This window comes from Salvelinus alpinus, chromosome 12, assembly GCF_045679555.1.
Source record: "Salvelinus alpinus chromosome 12, SLU_Salpinus.1, whole genome shotgun sequence".
NCBI lineage: Eukaryota > Metazoa > Chordata > Actinopteri > Salmoniformes > Salmonidae > Salvelinus > Salvelinus alpinus.
In genome coordinates, this window is record NC_092097.1 from 14,864,643 (window position 1) to 14,884,052 (window position 19,410).

The following is a 19,410-nucleotide window of genomic DNA, read 5'->3' on the forward strand; positions in this document are numbered from 1 at the left end:
CCTCTCTGCATGTCAGGGAGTGCTTTGCCAAGAGAGACCATTATAAACTGTCATCTGTTAGGTGCCAGGTGTCGTATTCATCTATGGCTTCATGCTGGATTATCTAAAGTGATTGAAGAGAGAGACAATTACCAATTGTTTTAGTGAAAAATGAACACTAATCTGTTTCTATATCATTGTGAATACATACAGTAGCACAGGTGAGGGATCAGTCGATACCGCCGCTGCTTTACTCACTGTGATCGGTCAGGCACTATGGCACTACTTTTGGACTCTCCGTTCTGCTTGTCGTCTTTCTGGGAGAGTTGTGAGGTCACTGTGGAAGCCACAGCCTTGGAGCTGCGCTTGCGTTTCTGTACGTTCTGCTCCGGTTGGAAGATGATGACGTAGACCTTAGGGATGTACAACATGCCCAGGGACACAGTGGCACTCAGGCTCATGGACACCGTCAGGGTGGTGGTCTGGATGAACATCTAGAGCAGAGGGAAAGCAGGGTGAAGGTTAATAATAAATACCTGAGTATACACCTAGACATTTTACAATAGGGTTTGGATTGCCTGGCTGAGTACTACATGAATTGTCTGTGTTGCGTTCACAATTCAAAATATACATTTTCCTAATTTTCCTTTCTATCCTATGCCTATCCTTCCATCTATTAATCTGATAATACCCTGAGAATGATAATATAGTATTCTGAGAATATTCTGAGAATACAGTAAAACTGTACATTCAATAAATAATAATAATAATGTATGAAGGTTGTCTTACATAATATTTTCCATGGCAATCCCCATGACATACCTGTATTATACCTAATTATTGTATGAAGAATCAACAGGAGGTGAAATAGGAGGTACACAGTATACAGACGTTGTTTCTTCATCTGAATGTTCAAGGAGACAGTTGTGTTTTTAGCCTGGGATGAATGATTTATATCCCAGTATAAGCACTGAGGAGTGGTGCTCTATTTATGGGCCATCAGCATGTCTATTCACGTGTTGTTCCTCTGTTGTCAGGCTGGCAACAACAATACTGAGAACAGACTTGTGATCTGAGTCCGATGCACTGACAATTCAAAAGCAGTACATGTCATGAATAAATGAAGAAATACATGCCATAAAAAATAAAATAAACAAAGACCTAAAGTGCATTTGGAAAGTATTCAGACCCCTTGACTTTTCCCCCATTTTGTTACATTACAGCCTTATTCTAAAATTGATTGAATTGTGTTTTTTCCCTCATCAATCTACACACAATACCCCATAATGACACAGCAAAAATAGGCTTTTAGACATTTTTGCAAATCTATAAAAAATATCAGACGTACATAAGTATTCAAACCCTTTACTCTTAAACACCTTTAGAGGCGATTACAGCCTCAGGCCTTCTTGGGTATGATGCTACAAGCGTGGCACACCTGTATTTGGGGAGTTTCTCCCATTCTTCTCTGCAGATCCACTCAAGCTCTGCCAGGTTGGATGGGGAGCGTCGCTGCACAGGTTTTTTCAGGTCTCTCCAGAGATGTTCGATCGGGTTCAAGTCCGAGCTCTGGCTGGGCCACTCAAAGACATTCAAAGATTTGTCCTGAAGCCACTCTTGTGTCATCTTGGCTGTGCGCTTAAGGTCGTTGTCCTGTTGGAAGGTGAACCTTCACCCCAGTCTGAGGTCCTGAGAGCTCTGGATAAGGTTTACACCAAGGATCTCTCTGCACTTTGCTCCGTTCATCTTTCCCTCAAACCTGACTAGTCTCCTAGTCCCTGCCGGTGAAAAGAATCCTCACAGCATGATGCTGCTACCATCATGCTACACTGTGGGGATGGTGCCAAGTTTTCTCCAGACTTGAGGCTTGGCATTCAGGCCAAAGAGTTCAATCTTGGTTTCATCAGACCAGAGAATCTTGTTTCTCATGGTCTGAGAGTCTTTAGGTGCCTTTTGGCAAACTCCAAGTGGGCTGTCATGTGCCTTTTACTGAGTAGTGGCTTACATCTGGCCACTCTAACATAAAGGCCTGATTGGTGGAGTGCTGCAGAGATGGTTGTCCTTCTGGAAGGTTCTCCCATCTCCACAGAGGAACTCTGGAGTTCTGTCAGAGTGACCATCGGGTTCTTGGTTACCTCCCTGACCAAGGCCCTTCTCCCCCGATTGCTCATTTAAGAATGATGGAGGCCACTGTGTTTTTGGGGACCTTCAATCCTGCAGAAATGTTTTGGTACCCTTCCCCAGACACAATCCTGTCTAGGAGCTCTACGGACAATTCCTTCGACCTCATGGCTTGGTTTTTGCTCTGACATGCACTGTCAACTGTGTGACCTTATATAGACAGGTGTGTTCCTTTACAAATCATGTACAATCAATTGAATTTACCACAGGTGGACTCCAATCAAGTTGTAGAAACATCTCGAGGATTGAGCTCAGGACGTACCTGAGCTCAATTTCGAGTCTCATAGGAAAGGGTCTGAATACTTATGTAAATAAGGTATTTCTGTTTTTGTATAAATTTGCAAAAAATTCAACAACAAAAAGTTTTGTTTCGTCATTATGGGGTATTGTGTGTAGAATTGATGAGGAATATTTTTGATTTAATCAATTTTAGAAAAAGGCTGCAACATAACAAAATGTGAAACAAGTCAAGGGTCTGAATATTTTTCAAATGCACTGTAGCTATATAGCACAATATCCCTTATCTTCTCTGTCCTCATCTTTGTCATGTTTCTTATTGGCTCTCAATGTCCTGGCCAGCACTGATGTGGCAACGCATGGATGACCAGGGAGCACTGTTCATCACAGCCATTCATATGAAAGGTAGACTCAGCGATATGGTGTAGATAACAAATTGCATCAATTTCCACAACAATTAAGAGCGGTGACGCGAGAGGCTCAACTTCTCCACTCTTTTGGTGCCCTGGCTACCACGCTGTAACAGCGTGAAGCGAACCTGTGCACAGGTGCAGATACTGTGTGTGAGACTGTGTGAGAGCAAAATCTTGCAACTCGCTCATCTCTATATCTGCGGTGCTGCAACTTCATTTTGAAGAGTTTACCATTAAAGACATTACTGACTCCAGGCTAGTGCTAGGTACAGTATATGTATGCCTTAGCCACTTCTGGTCTTTTTTTCCCTTTCATTGGTCTTTTGACCAATCACATAAGCTCTTTACACAACAGATCTTTTTTAGAGCTGATCTGATTGGTCAAAAGATGAATTAGTGAAAAAATATCAGAATTGGGCTGCCTGTCTAAACGCTGCCAAAGTGGCATTGAAGTATGACAGGCAACAGTTCTAATGAGACTTAGGCAATCCAGAACAAAAAGGGATCTTTTCTTGTCAGGTGCATCATCAAGCAATTCAACCATCTGCACCAAAACAACACACATTTCTGCATCACAGAAGTTGAGGCGTTCAATCACTCCAGCCCCGGGTTCAATCTCAGGCTGTGTCACTGGGAGACCCATGATGTGGCGCACAATTGGCCCGGTGTCGTCCGGGTTAGGGGAGGGTTTGGCCGGCCGGATTTCCTTGCCTCATCGCACTCTAGCAACTCCTTGTGGTGGGCCCGGGTGCCTGCAAGCTGACTTCGGTCACCAGTTGGACAGTGTTTCCTCCGACATATTAGTGTGGCTGGCTTCTGGGTTAAGCGAGCGGTGTGTCAAGAAGCAGTGTGGCTTGGCAGGGTTGTGTTTCAGAGGACCATGACTCTTGACCTTCGCCTCTCCCAAGTCCGTAGGGGAGTTACAGCGATGGGACAAGACTGTAACTACCAATTGGATATCACGAAATTGGGGAGAAAAAGGGGGTAAAGTAAAAAAAACATATATATATATAATAATTCACACATTGAGGGAAGTCAGTAGAAAAATGTAAGAAAAATAGCCAACCCCCTAAGTTTGCCAGCACCTTCCATTCACACTTCCCTATTGATCAACTTGCAATTCTTTACATTTTTCTGAGTACCTCTCAAAGTCTAATGCATCAATACCCTTGCATCCTATCTAATAACACTCCTTCACAGTTACTGTACTGTTGTAATACTGTCTGGTCAAAAATGTCAACTAATGCGATCTGAGAACTAAATGTTATTGATGCTATATTTAGATGTTCTAAGCTGTAATGTGTAATTGAATAGCATGTAGTGGATATTTTTTTGTCTCTCAGAGACCCATTTTGTCACTGAGCTTACCTGACCTCTTTGATTCATTTCATTTCGATTTGCAGAGGTGAAAAGACTTTAAATACTTAATTTAGGCTGACTGATTTAACAACACACTCTACTAGTCTGAACATACACTACATTGCCAAAAGTATGTGGACACCTGCTTGTTGATCATCTCATTCCAAAATCATGGGTATGAATATGGAGTTGGTCCCCCCTTTGCTGCTATAACAGCCTCCACTAATCTGGGAAGGCTTTCCACTAGATGTTGGAACATTGCTGCGGGGACTTGCTTCCATTCATCCACAAGAATATTAGTGAGGTCAGGCACTAATGTTGGGCGATTAGGCCTGGCTTGCAGTTGGTGTTCCAATTCATCCCAAAGGTGTACGATGGGGTTGAGATCAGGGCTCTGTGCAGGCCAGTCAAGTTCTGCAACATTGATCTCAACAAACCACTTCTGTATGGACCTCGCTTTGTGCACGGGGGCATTGTCATGCTGAAACAGGGAAGGGCCTTCCCCAAACTATTGGCACAATGTTGGAAGCACAGAATCATCTAGAATGTCGTTGTATGCTGTAGTGTTAAGATTGCCCTTCACTGGAATTAAGGGGCCTAGCCAGACCATGAAAAACAGCCCCAGACCATTATTCCCCCTCCACCAAACTTTACAGTTGGCACTATGCATTCGGGCAGGTAGCGTTCTCCTGGCATCCGCCAAACCAAGATTCGTCCATCAGACTGCCAGATGGTGAAGCATGATTCAACACTCCAGAGAACGAATTTTCACTGCTCCAGAGTCCAATGGTGGAAAGCTTTACACCACTCCAGGCGACGCTTGGCATTGCACATGGTGATCTTAGGCTTGTGTGTGGCTGCTCGGCCATGGAAACCCATTTCATGAAGCTCCCGACGAACAATTATTGTGCTGACGTTGCTTCCAGAGGCAGTTTGGAACTCGGTAGGGAGTGTTGCAACTGAGGACAGACGATTTTTACCTGCTACGCGCTTCAGCACTCGGCGGTTCCCTTCTGTGAGCTTGTGTGGCCTACCACTTCGCGTCTGAGCCGTTGTTGCTCCTAGACGTTTCCACTTCACAATAATAGCACTTACAGTTGACCGGGGCAGCTCTAGCAGGGCAGAAATGTTAGGAATTGACTTGTTGGAAAGATGACATCCTATGATGGTGCCACGTTGAAAGTCACTGAGCTCTTCAGTAAGGCCATTCTACTGCCAATGTTTGTCTATGGAGATTGCATGGCTGTGTGCTCGATTTTACAGACCTGTCAGAAAAGGGTGTGGCTGAAATAGCCGAATCCACTCATTTGAAGGGGCGTCCACATACTTTTGTATATATAGTGTACTTCCTTCTTTTAAATCCTGACCATTGTTCCGCTGTCAGTCAATGAAGAGGATGCTGAACATACTGTGAGTGCCTCATGGGAAAAAAAGATGATATTAAAGGTAACAAACTAGCATTTGACAACAGTCTAGAACCTATTCTAGAAAACATACTGTGGTTCTAGGGTTGCTTTTTTAAGTATATAAAAAATTGACTTTCTCTGCCAATGGATGAATACCAGCAAATATAGAAATGTGATTGATTTTCAAACCTTCTCAGTAGACTGTGCTGTACCAAAGAAGATGGGCACAAAGGCCAGCCAGATGATACAGGTGGTGTACATGGTGAAGCCAATGGGCTTGGCCTCGTTGAAGGTCTCTGGCACCCCTCTGCTCTTGATGGCATACACAGTGCAGGTCACCATCAGCACGATACTGTAGCTCAAGCAGAGGACCAGGGCCAGGTCGGACATGTCACATTTCAGGACCCCACGTGCAAACTCTGGGTTGGGCGGCCGCTGCTCCTCATAGTCTATGATGGTGTGTGGGGGCACCACTCCGAACCAGATGAAAATGCCAAGTAACTGTGGAGATACAGAGAATGATCCAAAGATTGATGTGGCCCATGATTCAGCAGATCAATCTAATTCTCCTGTATACCATTCCAGATACCATTTCCTGTGTCTTTAACAAGCACTGTTGTATTACTGCCTTGTTTTCATCAAACGCAATAGGAGAGAGGCAGCAACTCACTCACCTGCACTCCAATGAGTATAAAGGTGATGATCAGCTGAGAAGCAGGGCTGATGAACGGAGGTGGGGTGACTGCTTTCTTGCCCTGCTCAAAGATACGGTATATGCGGTTGGTCTTGGTGAGCATAGCTGAGTAGGTAATACACATGCCCAGGCCCAGCAGCAGCCTGCGGAATGCACACACTGGGGCGCTGGGCTCTGCGATCATGAGGAAGGTGATCAGATAGATGAGAAAGATGCCTGTCAGGAGAACGTAGCTGAGCTCCCGACCGGAGGCTCGGACGATGGGGGTGTCATTAAAGCGGATGAAGGTGATGATGCATCCGGAGGTGGCCAGGATGCCCAGGACAGCCAGGAACACAGGGATGATGGCCCAGGGGGAGCTCCACTCCAGTTTGATGATGGGTGTGGACCGGCAGCCCGTTCGGTTTGGCATGGGACGCATATCGAAGGGACACATGTCACAGTTTAGCTCATCCAGCTGGTATTGATATCCGTCACACAGTTCGCAGTGCCAGCAACAGGGTACACCCTTCACCATCTTCTTCCTCTCTCCTAGCTCACAGGGGAAACTGCACACAGAGTCAGGGACTGCACGGTCCCCACCCGACCACTGCATCTCCTCAGCCTTTAACAGAGACAGAGACAATGTTGAAGAACATCAAGTGAACTCCTGAAGATGTCACATTATGTCATTACTGGGGAAAAGAGAATGAATGACTAAATGGAGCTAAATAAAAGTGCATGAATAACTGGAATGAGTTTGGTTAAATTGAAAGGTAGTTAACTCAAAACACAAACAGTACATTCCTCAATGCAATAGCAACACTGATAAAGTGAACATCATCATTGAAAAATAAAATAGACCAAAACAAATGTTTACATTGAGTCGCAGATTGTTTGTCCACTGGCCAATACACCGGTAGCCAGGGTTGGTGGTGTTGGAAAGTTGGAACTGGAAGATGTCATAGCGACCAGGAGCATCTCCATTCTCATTGAACATGACCCCAGTCCCTGCACTGCCTGTTGGATAGAGGAGCAAGGATTTTTAACAGGGCTACCCGCTAGTGGGCCGTGCAATGCTTTTACCTTTGAACAAAGAAAAATGAAAACTACGGTGAACCTAAAGCTCATGTCTTATGCAACCAGGGCAAAGCTGAGCATAAGATTCTTCCTGCTGAGGGTTCCTTTCCATACATGATGCTATTTTCTTTCTGTACTCTCTGTTCCCTTCAAGCATTCAATCAGAGAGGGCTTCCATACAAGCAAAGGTCATCCACAAACAGGGAAAAGGAAATAGCTTTGCTTTTCATAGAAAGCTCCTTGGACTCCAAGAAAAATATTTTTCATGAAAGATGGAGATGAAAAGAGGAGTGTTTCTTGTGTATGAAGAAAGAATGGAGGCTGCCCTGGGGAAGAATGGTGCATTGAAGAAGTTAACGCAGTGTGCAGTGATGTCTTCAGACTGACATCCATCCACACTTTTTTGGAGTGACTGACCTCTCAGACTAACCTCTCTGATGGGATGTGATGGTAACCAGTAGTGGAAAAGGCTTCATGAAACCAGGACATTACCTCTGTTTGGGCTTTAATTAAAAATATATATAATTTCAATTATCAAGAGTATTATCTGATTTGACAGCCACAACAAAAAGAAAAGACAGGATAGAAGATTCATTTTCAAACTCGATCCAAACAAAGTTTATTGAACATTCCCAGACCTGATTAACTGCTGCTCCAATGGAATTGCTCAAGACCCTTTTTAACAATCCCTGGTCTGTACATTTCCAACTCACCATTAAAGTTGACTGAGCGAATGTAATGGAGCAGCTGACTCCCTTCCACTGGGTCCATCTTCTCACAGATGCCCATGGAGCCCGGACAGAGGTCCAGGTGCATGCTGTGTAAGGCATGGGCCATGGCATACACCGCGTCTATCACAAACTGTACTTTCCCTTCCTGCTCGTACTGAGATTCCTGTGCGATTCTCTCTTCCCCTGAAGAAGGGAGGAAGGGTGGCATACAATGGATAAAACCTGTGTAGCCTGTAAGTAAATCTGCTTATTTGAGATAAACCTTTGAAATATGTCAGAAATAACCTCTTTTCCTACCTGTACATTTTCTTCTACCAAGGTCGTACTTGATACCTGGTCGAGTGAGTTTACATTTGAAGTCGTCCTCCCAGTATTCTGCAAACCAGATGTTCCTTCTGTTGTTTTTCAGAGATCTCGAGGTGAAGTAGTTGTCGAACCCTGGGCAAAGAACCAACAGAGCATCACTATCACCTTATGTTTAAGACTTTCCCAGACTTTCCCATCCCCCACTAAAGTTAAATTCATATTGAACACCAAAATACAATGTATCTCTGCAATATCTTTTTCATGTGTTTGTCTTACCATCGATGGAGGCCCTCTTGGGGAGGATGGTGACAGCCCCCTCAGCCACATCCTCCTGGTCCAGGATGGGGGAGCTCTTGGCCCCCCAGCTGTCAGAGCCCACAAACAGGAAGTGACCCGTCAGGTTGGCCCTCTTTGCTGCCTCCAAGACACGTCTGTGATAAGTGGTGATAATGGATTAGCACACTGGACCTTCATTAGCTCTAGAGTATATAGGAACTTGGTACTGTGGTGCTTAGAGAACAAGTAGCATGGTGGTTATGTGACAACAGTCCTAGGGAAAGGAACTAGTTTGCCACTAACCTGATGTCATCCTCATTGGCAAAGATGATGACCCCACGAGCATTAGAGGTCTCCATTAGTCTCTTGATGATCTTATCAAACCCACCTGGTTTCGGCTCTCGGGGGATTTTGATGGATTGGCCGATGCATAGACCTCCTGAATGAAGGGAGAAGAAAGACAAGACCCAAACCAAGGCTGCTCCTCCATTGGACGTCATGTCCTCCCCATATAGTACCATCAGTTCTAACACCATGTTGGCCATGGTTAGGCTACACCAGAACATTTTAGTTCACCACTAAATTCAGTACAAACCTGCCTCTCGAGAAATCTGGAGGAAGGCATCGACGCCGCTCTCACCGTAGTTTCCTTCTGAGGCCAGTGTAGATACATAGTTCCACCCCATAGCCTTGACGATGTCCACCATGGCCTGGGCCTGGTAGGAGTCAGGAGGGACCACGCGGGAGAAGAACTCATAACGACTTTTGTCACTCAGCTCTGGAGCCGTGGACGCATAACTAATCTGGGGGATCTGAAAGATACAGACGTTACATGATGTTAACGGCTGCATGGTTTTAAGAAGAGACCGGAGACAGTCATTAGATTCAAAAGGAGGGCTAATGGATGTTGGACAGCTACTGAACCAGACACCATGTGTTATTATCAAATCAATCTTTGTCGGGATAAATCAGACACAGTTGGTAAACTAACCACATAATACCTTATGATGACACGTTGCCAGTAATTGAGAGTACTGAATAGTTCTCACATGTCCAGCCAATGTAATCCACTAGGACATGGCGACATTCATCCACTGTAATTTTTCTAGAGCTTTACTACTGGTCTATGTCGGCCATAAAAACCAACGTCATGGTGAAATACAGATGGTAAATTTCACTGCTGTAAAAGCATTTGTTTGAAAAAAATTAATGGATGAGAGGATTAATTTACTGGTGTGCTACTTCCTTAATGACATAGTTTATGTGAGTGGGCTTGACTCTGATCCCACTAATGCCCGCCCATGGCTTGATGAGAGGTTCTTTAGAGGGAGTAGAGAAAGGTAGACACACAAAGGGTTGTGAATGGAGAAGAAGAGAAGAGGGAGAGAACCATTTCACAGATTATCTGGAAGGATTATATGGGTTTTAGTCAAATTACATTGAACACAGAGGGACAGAGACCGAGATCAAGAGACAAGGTTACCATATCTCAGCTGTAAGCCATACAGTATATTTAATTCTGATGGTCACGTGCAACTTAAATTTGCTGCTTTACTTGAACTCTTTCTCTCTAGTGGGAACATTCATCTATTACTGTGATATGTATGGCTCCTACTAGTTTATAATCTTCTGTCTGGGAGGGTGAAATTCTATACACCAAACATTGATGTGATCAATGATAACATAATTTTCAAATATTTACATTCCAACACTAATTCCTAAAGCAACATGTAGCCAGCCTCCTTTAATCCAAAATACAAGGATGCCATAATTTATCTTCAAAATCAATTAATTATGGCTATTAGACAGTCCATAAAAAAAGAAATTACATCTGTAGACTGTTATGCTATGTTGCAACCCTAACTGGTTCTTTGGCCCAGCCATGTACATTTCAGTGCCATGCGTGTTGAGTTCAATGACATATCCAGGGATCTCTGACCTCTACCCCATAGACAAACCTAACCTTTTTCTGACAGGAACATTTAGAGCATAATTATCTAGATTTCCATTCAAACGTAGTTGTAATCCTTATCATTGGCATAAAACACTCATAACTTAACTGACTTAGAGTAGCTGACATGTTATGTCAAGGTGCTATGACACATTCCTCTTCTGTGTAAACCATTTTCATTCAGAATATACTGAAATTACTGATGGCAAAGCATCAGTAGGCTAAGTATTGTTTAGTAGGTGCACTAGCACTCTCCATTTATAGAATCCAGCTCTATAATTGCACTGTCCCTGGACCCTGCCTTGTCTTACTTCCAGCCCCTTCCCATAGCTCTTACAATTCAATCTCAATGTTTGTGTAGTCACAATTCAAATGTTTGTGCTGAAATTCAATAAAATACCACAAAGAACATTTAGTTCAGATGTCATGTTAGAATATTATGTAATGTGATTAAAGAGAACAATCATTCAAATATCTGATATGGGCAGAAAGCTTGAAATTATTTTTAATCTAACTGCACCGTCCAATTTACAGTATCTATTACAGTGAAAGAATACCATGCTATTGTTTGAGGAGAGTGCACAATTATGAACTTGAAAATGTATATAATAAACCAATTAGGCACAGTTGGGCAGACTTGATGCAACATTTTGAACAGATATACAATGGTTCATTGGATCAGTCTAAATGTTGCACATACACAGCTGCCATCTAGTGGCCAAATTCTAAATTGCGCCTAATCAATCAATTTTATTTTATATAGCCCTTCGTACATCAGCTAATATCTCGAAGTGCTGTACAGACACCCAGCCTAAAACCCCAAACAGCTAGTAATGCAGGTGTAGAAGCACAAGGCCTAAGCCTTTCTCTTGCATTTCAAAGATGATGGTGCAAAAAAAAGCATGTTTATTTCTTTGTATTATCTTTTTCATGATCGAATGTGTTATATTCTCCTACATTAATTTCCACAAACATTTCCACACACTTCAAAGTGGTATCAAATGGTATCAAGAATATGCATATCTTTGCTTCAGGTCCTGAGCTACAGGCAGTTAGATTTGGGTATGTCATTTTAGATGAGACTTGAAAAAAAGGGTCAGATCTTAACTGAGTAACTGTGCATACTCTAAAAAAGTGCCTACTGGGAAATGCCAAAATAAAGGAATCACTTGACTAAATGAGGGATAGAAAGTATATTGAAACCACAGGTGTTTCCACACAAGTGTGGTTTCTGAGTTAACTCAGCAATGAATTCCATCATGTTTAGGTTAATGTAAAATTATAGAGTCAGCTATAACTCTGAGTTGTACGGGGACAGACTGTATAGAGCACCTAGATGGACAGTATAGCAAGCAACTGGACGGACCCGACAGGAGGAATCCTCGATTGGATGTTGAACTGGATGCAGTTCCGCATCCAGTTCAACATCCACTCGTGGACTGCCCCACTCGTGGACTGCCCCTGCACTATACATTCCGTCTTGGAGCCCACGAGTGGATGTTGCGCGGGACGCAAGGACGTCTCAGTCAGAGAGAGCCACTGCTCAATTGGACGTGGAAGTGTAACCAGATCTGGACCGATTCCGCAGGGATTTGCATTTTGCCTGTACATTTCATAATATATATATACTTTTTTTTATAGGCTTATATGTTGTTTTGGACTATTGTTTAAGACTTTCCTTCAGATCAAATTCGATTGTTATTCTTTCAAACATTTGTTTTGGTTGTAGCAGTTGGGCTAGCTAGCATGCTAGCTAACAATCATACTGGTTTGGTTAGCTAGTTAGCTAATACACACTAGCTATCTAGCTAGCACAATACAGCACTAGCTAGTTGGGTTTGGCTAGCTAGCTAGTACACAATAGCTAGCTAGCACAATGCAACACCAGCTAGTTGGGTTTGTCTAGCTAGCACAATACAACACTTGCTAGTTAAGTTGGGTTTGGTTAGCTAGCTAGTAACACACTATACAACACTTGATATCTAGCTAGTACAACACTCGCTAGTACACATATGTGCTTGAGCCAGACCCTACTGAACCCAACTCTTGCTTGGCACTACTTGGCGGGCACGGTGTGTAGTTGATTATCACTACACATTGCGACCCACATGCCGTGTACCCCTGTCTGCGGTCCACAGATAGACCCTACTCATCTAGCCTAGTTATTTGTATTCCAGTCTGTCCATGTAGCCAGTTGGCTCTTTGCTATGTTAAAATGTGTTATTTGTTCTAATGTTTCCAATTCATAAATGTTCAATGTCAAAACATAATTTGATAAACCACCGACGAGGCAAGGCAGTTTACCATTCAATTCAGCATGTATTTTTCCAATATTAGGGTACGAGATAACTTTACAGTGATCAAATCAAATCAAATCAAATGTATTTATATAGCCCTTCGTACATCAGCTAATATCTCGAAGTGCTGTACAGAAACCCAGCCTAAAACCCCAAACAGCAAGCAATGCAGGTGTTGAAGCACGGTGGCTAGGAAGAACTCCCTAGAAAGGCCAAAACCTAGGAAGAAACCTAGAGAGGAACCAGGCTATGAGGGGTGGCCAGTCCTCTTCTGGCTGTGCCGGGTGGAGAGAGAGCATACTTAAATTCACACGGGACACCGGATAAGACATGAGAAGTACTCCAGATATAACAAACTGACCCTAGCCCCCCTGACACATAAACTACTGCAGCATAAATACTGGAGGCTGAGACAGGAGGGGTCAGGAGACACTGTGGCCCCATCCGATGATACCCCCGGACAGGGCCAAACAGGCAGGATATAACCCCACCCACTTTGCCATATCTTCAACCACCAACTTACCATCCTGAGACAAGGCCGAGTATAGCCCACAAAGATCTCCGCCACGGCACAAACCAAGGGGGGGCACCAACCCAGACAGGAAGATCACATCAGTGACTCAACCCACTCAAGTTACGCACCCCTCCTAGGGACGGCATGAAAGAGCACCAGTAAGCCAGTGACTCAGCCCCTGTAATAGGGTTAGAGGCAGAGAATCCCAGTGGAGAGAGGGGACTTTAGTTGGGTGATTCTGCAACTACGGACACTTCTATGTCCTCGGGGTAAATGTTGAGGATTTTATTTCACTTTTTCTTTCTTCATACACAGTACCAGTCAAAAGTTTGGACACACCTACTCATTCAAGGGTTTTTCTTTATTTTTACTATTTTCTACATTGCAGAATAATTGTGAAGACATCAAAACCATGAAATAACACATATGGAATCATGTAGAACCAAAAAAAGTGTTAAGTAAATCAATATATATTTTAGATTCTTCAAAGTAACCACCCTTTGCCTTGATGACAGCTTTGCACACTCTTGGCATTCTCTCAACCAGCTTGAAGGAGTTCCCACATATGCTGAGCACTTGTTGGCTGCTTTTCCTTCACTCTGCGGTCCAACTCATCCCAAACCATCTTAATTGGATTGAGGTCAGGTGATTGTGGAGGCCAGGTCATCTGATGTAGCACTCCATCACTATCCTTCTTTGTCAAATAGCCCTTACACAGCCTGGAGGTGTGTTTTGGGTCATTGTCCTGTTGAAAAACAAATGACAGTCCCACTAAGAGCAAACCAAATGGGATGAAAAAAAAAATATTGACTTATTTAACACTTGTTTGGTTACTACATGATTCCATATGTGTTATTTCATGGTTTTGATGTCTTCACAATTATTCTACAATGTAGAAAATAGTAAAAATAAAGAAAAACCCTTGAATGAGTACGCGTGTCCAAACGTTTGACTGGTACTGTATATGTTAAGTTCACACAACAATCACCCCAGACATTTTTAACACCTTTCTATCAAGTATTTTAGCTACTTCTCAGATCCATTTTATACCTACATTTCACTGTTTTGCTCTTGTCCCTGACCCAGACATTTGAGCTTCTACTATGTTTTTCTATGAGAAGACATTAATAATTACACATTATATAATGTTATCTACTATAGAAAGAGTCAATGGCATAAAATCTATATCAATATTTATTTTGAGTATGCCCTTTATATATTTTTTCACACAAAATATACCTGTCCTTTGGTAGTGGTGTCATTTCCACCACTGAGGACAAATAACTCATTAATAAACTTTTTTCAAGAGCATGTTACCATGGAAACTTAATGTGACACTAAAGCACATGGCTGCAGCGGACATTTGTTCCAGATGTGATGTCCAGACGTTTGCTTGTGTAGAGAATATTCTTTTTGTCAGACATTTCCATACAGGCTATAATTTCTTTCATTTGTGGTAGAATTTTGTATATTTTATGTATTTATTGTAAACGATATGCTAGTTGTAATACTAGCCAAAGCATGTTAAACAGCCTGTCATTTTTCTCCAAAAACTGTATTAAGCATAATTTCCACCACAGTCATTTCCGTCACAAACTTAACTGTGGTGGAAATGACAGAACGTGGTGCAAATGATCCATTATGTTATTTACTTTAGGCTTATTTAATCATATTTTAGATTAATTAGAAGATGCCACATAAAACAGCACAGACATAGAAACAAAATAAAAAAGGATCCTATATGATACCAGGAACATCTGCAAAAAGACAGGAAGAGATACTGGAAGAAAAAAGAGAAGGGGGAAGTGAAATCTATCTCTGAGCTTACAATGCGAGAACAAAGAAGCAAGCGAAGAAAACGGAAATGCAACCAATGGAATAGAAGACAGCCTTTAAAGAGAACAGTTGCAATGGAGACCTACCTATCAGGCAACACACCACCTCAGTCACCAGATGACTTGCAGCCAGAGGTCAACATAACTGCCCCTAACTTGCCTACCCCGATGCATGCCCTGATACCACTTCCTCATTGTCTGCAAGAGGAATGAAAAGTCGAATACTCGCAGGAAGGAAAAAGGTTGGAAGAGGTCGCTCAAAAACATACAGAGATCTTTGCATGACAAATTTCAAACTTGATAATGCTTTACGGAAAGCTGAGAAATACAAAAAAGGTATTCCCCAAAGACAAAGAAAAACATACAGAGATCTTTGCATGACAAATTTCAAACTTGATAATGCTTTACGGAAAGCTGAGAAATACAAAAAAGGTATTCCCCAAAGACAAAGACAAAACAGCAAATGAAGGGAACTCTGAATAACTTGAGAAAGATTTAATTGTTTCAAGATTCCATCATTGCAGAGTTAAAGCAAAAGTATCAAAACATGTTCAGTGCCAAGGACAAACAAGTGGCTTCAAAAATGCTCAGAGGCTACATCCTGAGAAAGTATGGCCTGGTCAAAGCCACAAACAGAGAATGAGGGAAAAGGGAAACAGGCCAACAAGTCTTCAATACTCCATTAAAAAGCAGTGTAACAGAATTATCACAGCCACAGAGGACAAAATCACTAGATTCTATGAACGTGATGACAACAGAGCAACATCCAGGAAAAAGGACACACTAACGAGGAACAAGAAGAAAAAGAAGGGCTTCTTGAATGGTACAATTCAGAACCTTTATCAGAAGTTTAAGAGGGAATATTCAGAGATTAAAATGTCCTACTATGAATTCTTCAAAAGAAGAATTTGGGTTGTCAAGCCAACAGTCCAGGATAGGGACACATGCCTCTGCAAAATCCATGTCAACCTCCAGTTCATCGTGGACAAACGACAGGATCACAATGTGATCAGCTGCAACAACATTGAGAACCTTATTGAGTCTTTCTGCTGTGAGGACCTAAAGAAAGAGTGCATGTACACAGAGTACTCCCTTTGCCAAGCAAAAGAGCTTAAACATCTGACTTTGATGCTGGTGAGCAGACATGCTGGTTTAGGTGGAAAAACAAAGCTGAAGAGAGAGAGAAGACAAACAAAGAGGGAAACATGGAGAGGTTCACTGTACATTTGACAGTAAAATAAAATGTGTGGCACACTGCATATTCTACTGGAGGACTTCTCCGAGGGAATGAAAGAGAGCTTTGGGAAACACGTGTACAATATTCGACACCAATAAAGAGGAGATCATTGTGCATATTGACTTTGCAGAGAACCACTTGTGTAAATACACCAGTGAAATCCAGGCAGTTCACGTTGGTGATTCTCACAAGCAGGTGACCCTCCACACCTGTTTTGGATATACCACAAACTATACAGTTTCACTTTGCTCACTGAGCTGTTCTATGCGGCATGACCCCTCAGCTATCTGGGCCCATCACTCAGAAACACTGGCCTACTTCCTTGAGCTCTGCCATCGGCTTCTTCTGGAATCTTACTTTGTCTTATATTAATCTTATATTAATTAAATGTTTAACAATGGTTGTTGTTCAAAATGTTTACAATAAAATATTATTTCCATTCGTTTTGTTTTAACATACTGTAGATGTCATTTCCACCACACCCATATTTTCTGGGTAAATTAGTATAGTATGTATAATTTACATTGATTGGTTAGTGTTAGATAGGTGGTAGATATCATCTCACAAAAAGGTTGTGTGGAAATATTTTATTTTTCATGATAAATAAACCTTTCAGCTGTCACCAAGGCAAGTTCATACATTCAGGGGTTGTGTTGTATTATTACTATTAGGAAAACCTTAAACATCACTTAAAATAATATTCAATACAAGTTCATGTACAAATGTATAAGAAATGTGTTCTAAATAAATTGTATGATATTTCATTTTCAACTAAAATGGATGTTTAATGACATGATGGAATTGACATTTGTCCATGGCTGTATGGGAAAAACGACAAAAATATATAAATTCCTGAATAGTATGATCGCAGCCATTATCAGATATTGTTTCTAGACAAATCAAAGACAATTATAAAACTGGTAAAATGGTGTTTCAATAAGTTTTAATTTCTGAAATCTTGCAGGGCCAAAGTGCCCGATGTTGCAGAATCACCCAGTTACCATGTTGATCATTTTACATTTGTCTAACTACTGTTGCCAACTTTTAGGTAGACCCACAACTTTTGTTTAGTCTGGAAAATATTGCAAAACATGTTGATGCTCTCATTATCACTGTGTTGACACGTACTGATTTTTTTTGTTACTATTTTGCATGAGTGAGCCTGGTGGATGCCACACCATTAACTCAAGCTGAACTGAGAGGTGGCTGCAGCTTTGGTCCATGTTGTGTCTAGAACTGTCTCCACACTGACAGGAAAATACACAATTACATAAGAGGCTGTCTGTTTGACAAGGTGTTTATCAAAAGGAAACCACCAGAACAATCCCTCACAAGGTCGACTAAAAACTGTGAAAAAAGTACATTGATTGAAACTGTTTTATCATGAACTAATGATTAATTAATTACATGTTGCCTACATGTTGTGTTACCCTTTCCTGATGTCATTTAATAAATCCTGACTGCTGTCTCTAGGTTAGTATTATATGGCACTTGTAGTTGAATGTATTGCTAATACCGCCCCCAAAATATTGCCATTCCCATGCTGTTTCATTCTGTGTATCTCATTAATCATTTACATAAACATCTGTGTGAGCTATGTTGTGTTGCTATTCCTGTGATGACAGTTGGTCAAAATGGCAAGAATTACAAATATATTTATACATTTTCTTTCATTGATTTTGATCTAGGTGCCAGTTCCAACATCATAAGTTGTGTACTCTGCCAGGTCTGAACTACATGTTCTCTGTGGTATTTAATTTAATTTGGCCAGTTCATTAAGTACACCATCCCTGTGACTTGCTATATAAAGCAGGCAGACAGGCATCGATGCATTCCATTACTGTTCGATTGAATGGGCAAAACGAGTGACCTAAGAGACTTTGAGCATGATATGATCGTTGGTGCCAGGCGTGCCGGTTCCAGTATCTCAGAAACGGACGGCCTCCTGGGCTTCTCAAGCACGACAGTGTCTAGGGTTTACCAAGAATGTGAAGACAAACAAAAAACATCCAGTCAGCGGCAGTCCTTTGGGCGAAAACAGCTTGCGGGTGAGAGAGGTCGAAGTAGAATGGCAAGAATCATGCAAGCAAACAGGAGGGCCACAAACAGGCATATAACGTTGCAGTACAACAGTGGTGTGCAGAACGGCATTTCGGAAAGCACAACTTGTCGGTCCTTATCATGGTTGGGCTATTGCAGCAGAAGACCACACTGGGTTCCACTCCTATCAGCTAAAAACAAGAAAAAGCGGCTCCAGTGGGCACGCGATCACCAACACTGGACAATTGAGGAGTGGAAAAACATTGCCTGGTCCAACGAATCCCGGTTCCTGTTGTGTCATGCTGATGGCAGAGTCAGTATTTGGTATAAGCAGCATGAGTCCATGGCCCCATCCTGCCTGGTGTCAACGGTACAGGCTGGTGACGGTAGTGAAATGGTGTGGGGAATGTTTTCCTGGCACGCGTAGGTCCCTTGATACCAATTGAGCAATATTTGAATGCCATACCTTGTAGAATCCATGGACCAAAGAATTCAGGCTGTTCTGGAGGCAAAGGCAGGTCCGACCCGCTACTAGATGGGTGTGGCCAATAAACTGTCAACTGAGTGTATATATTTAGCTGTAGAGGGATAAGTGTGTTGACTACCGATGCCACCCCAGGTTTAAGCAGGAGCATGTAGAGCGGTGCCTAGTAATACAGTACAATACAGGTTCTTAGATCTGATGGGAACTCCCACTGTTTCACCCAGGGAAGAGGCTAAGACTGAAAAAACTTTCTAGAATTTGTTTATTTAAATGTCACTTTTAAAGGTAGAGTCAGCGATATGGCATTGATGCAGACGTAAATGTGTCCTTTCTGGTCCAAGGCAACCTAATATACTGTAAGTTGGGCTAACATGAGCAAAAGGGGTGGGTTAACAGGATCACATTGTGTTT

At 42.3% G+C, this 19,410-nt stretch overlaps 1 protein-coding gene across 1 annotated transcript in view; it reads right to left on the reverse strand.

Moving 5' to 3' along the window:
- Positions 1–233: 233 nt before the first annotated feature.
- Positions 234–19,410, reverse strand: part of LOC139536539 (metabotropic glutamate receptor 6-like) — a 37,564-nt gene continuing 18,387 nt past the window's right edge. Inside the window, exons 3-11 of the mRNA XM_071337135.1 lie at positions 9,237–9,453; positions 8,945–9,080; positions 8,642–8,796; positions 8,357–8,497; positions 8,042–8,242; positions 7,129–7,268; positions 6,250–6,873; positions 5,765–6,076; positions 234–473 (exon numbers count right to left, since the gene is read on the reverse strand). Of these exons, the coding sequence (XP_071193236.1) occupies positions 234–473; positions 5,765–6,076; positions 6,250–6,873; positions 7,129–7,268; positions 8,042–8,242; positions 8,357–8,497; positions 8,642–8,796; positions 8,945–9,080; positions 9,237–9,453 (2,166 nt within the window). The remainder of the gene's footprint in view (positions 474–5,764; positions 6,077–6,249; positions 6,874–7,128; positions 7,269–8,041; positions 8,243–8,356; positions 8,498–8,641; positions 8,797–8,944; positions 9,081–9,236; positions 9,454–19,410) is intronic.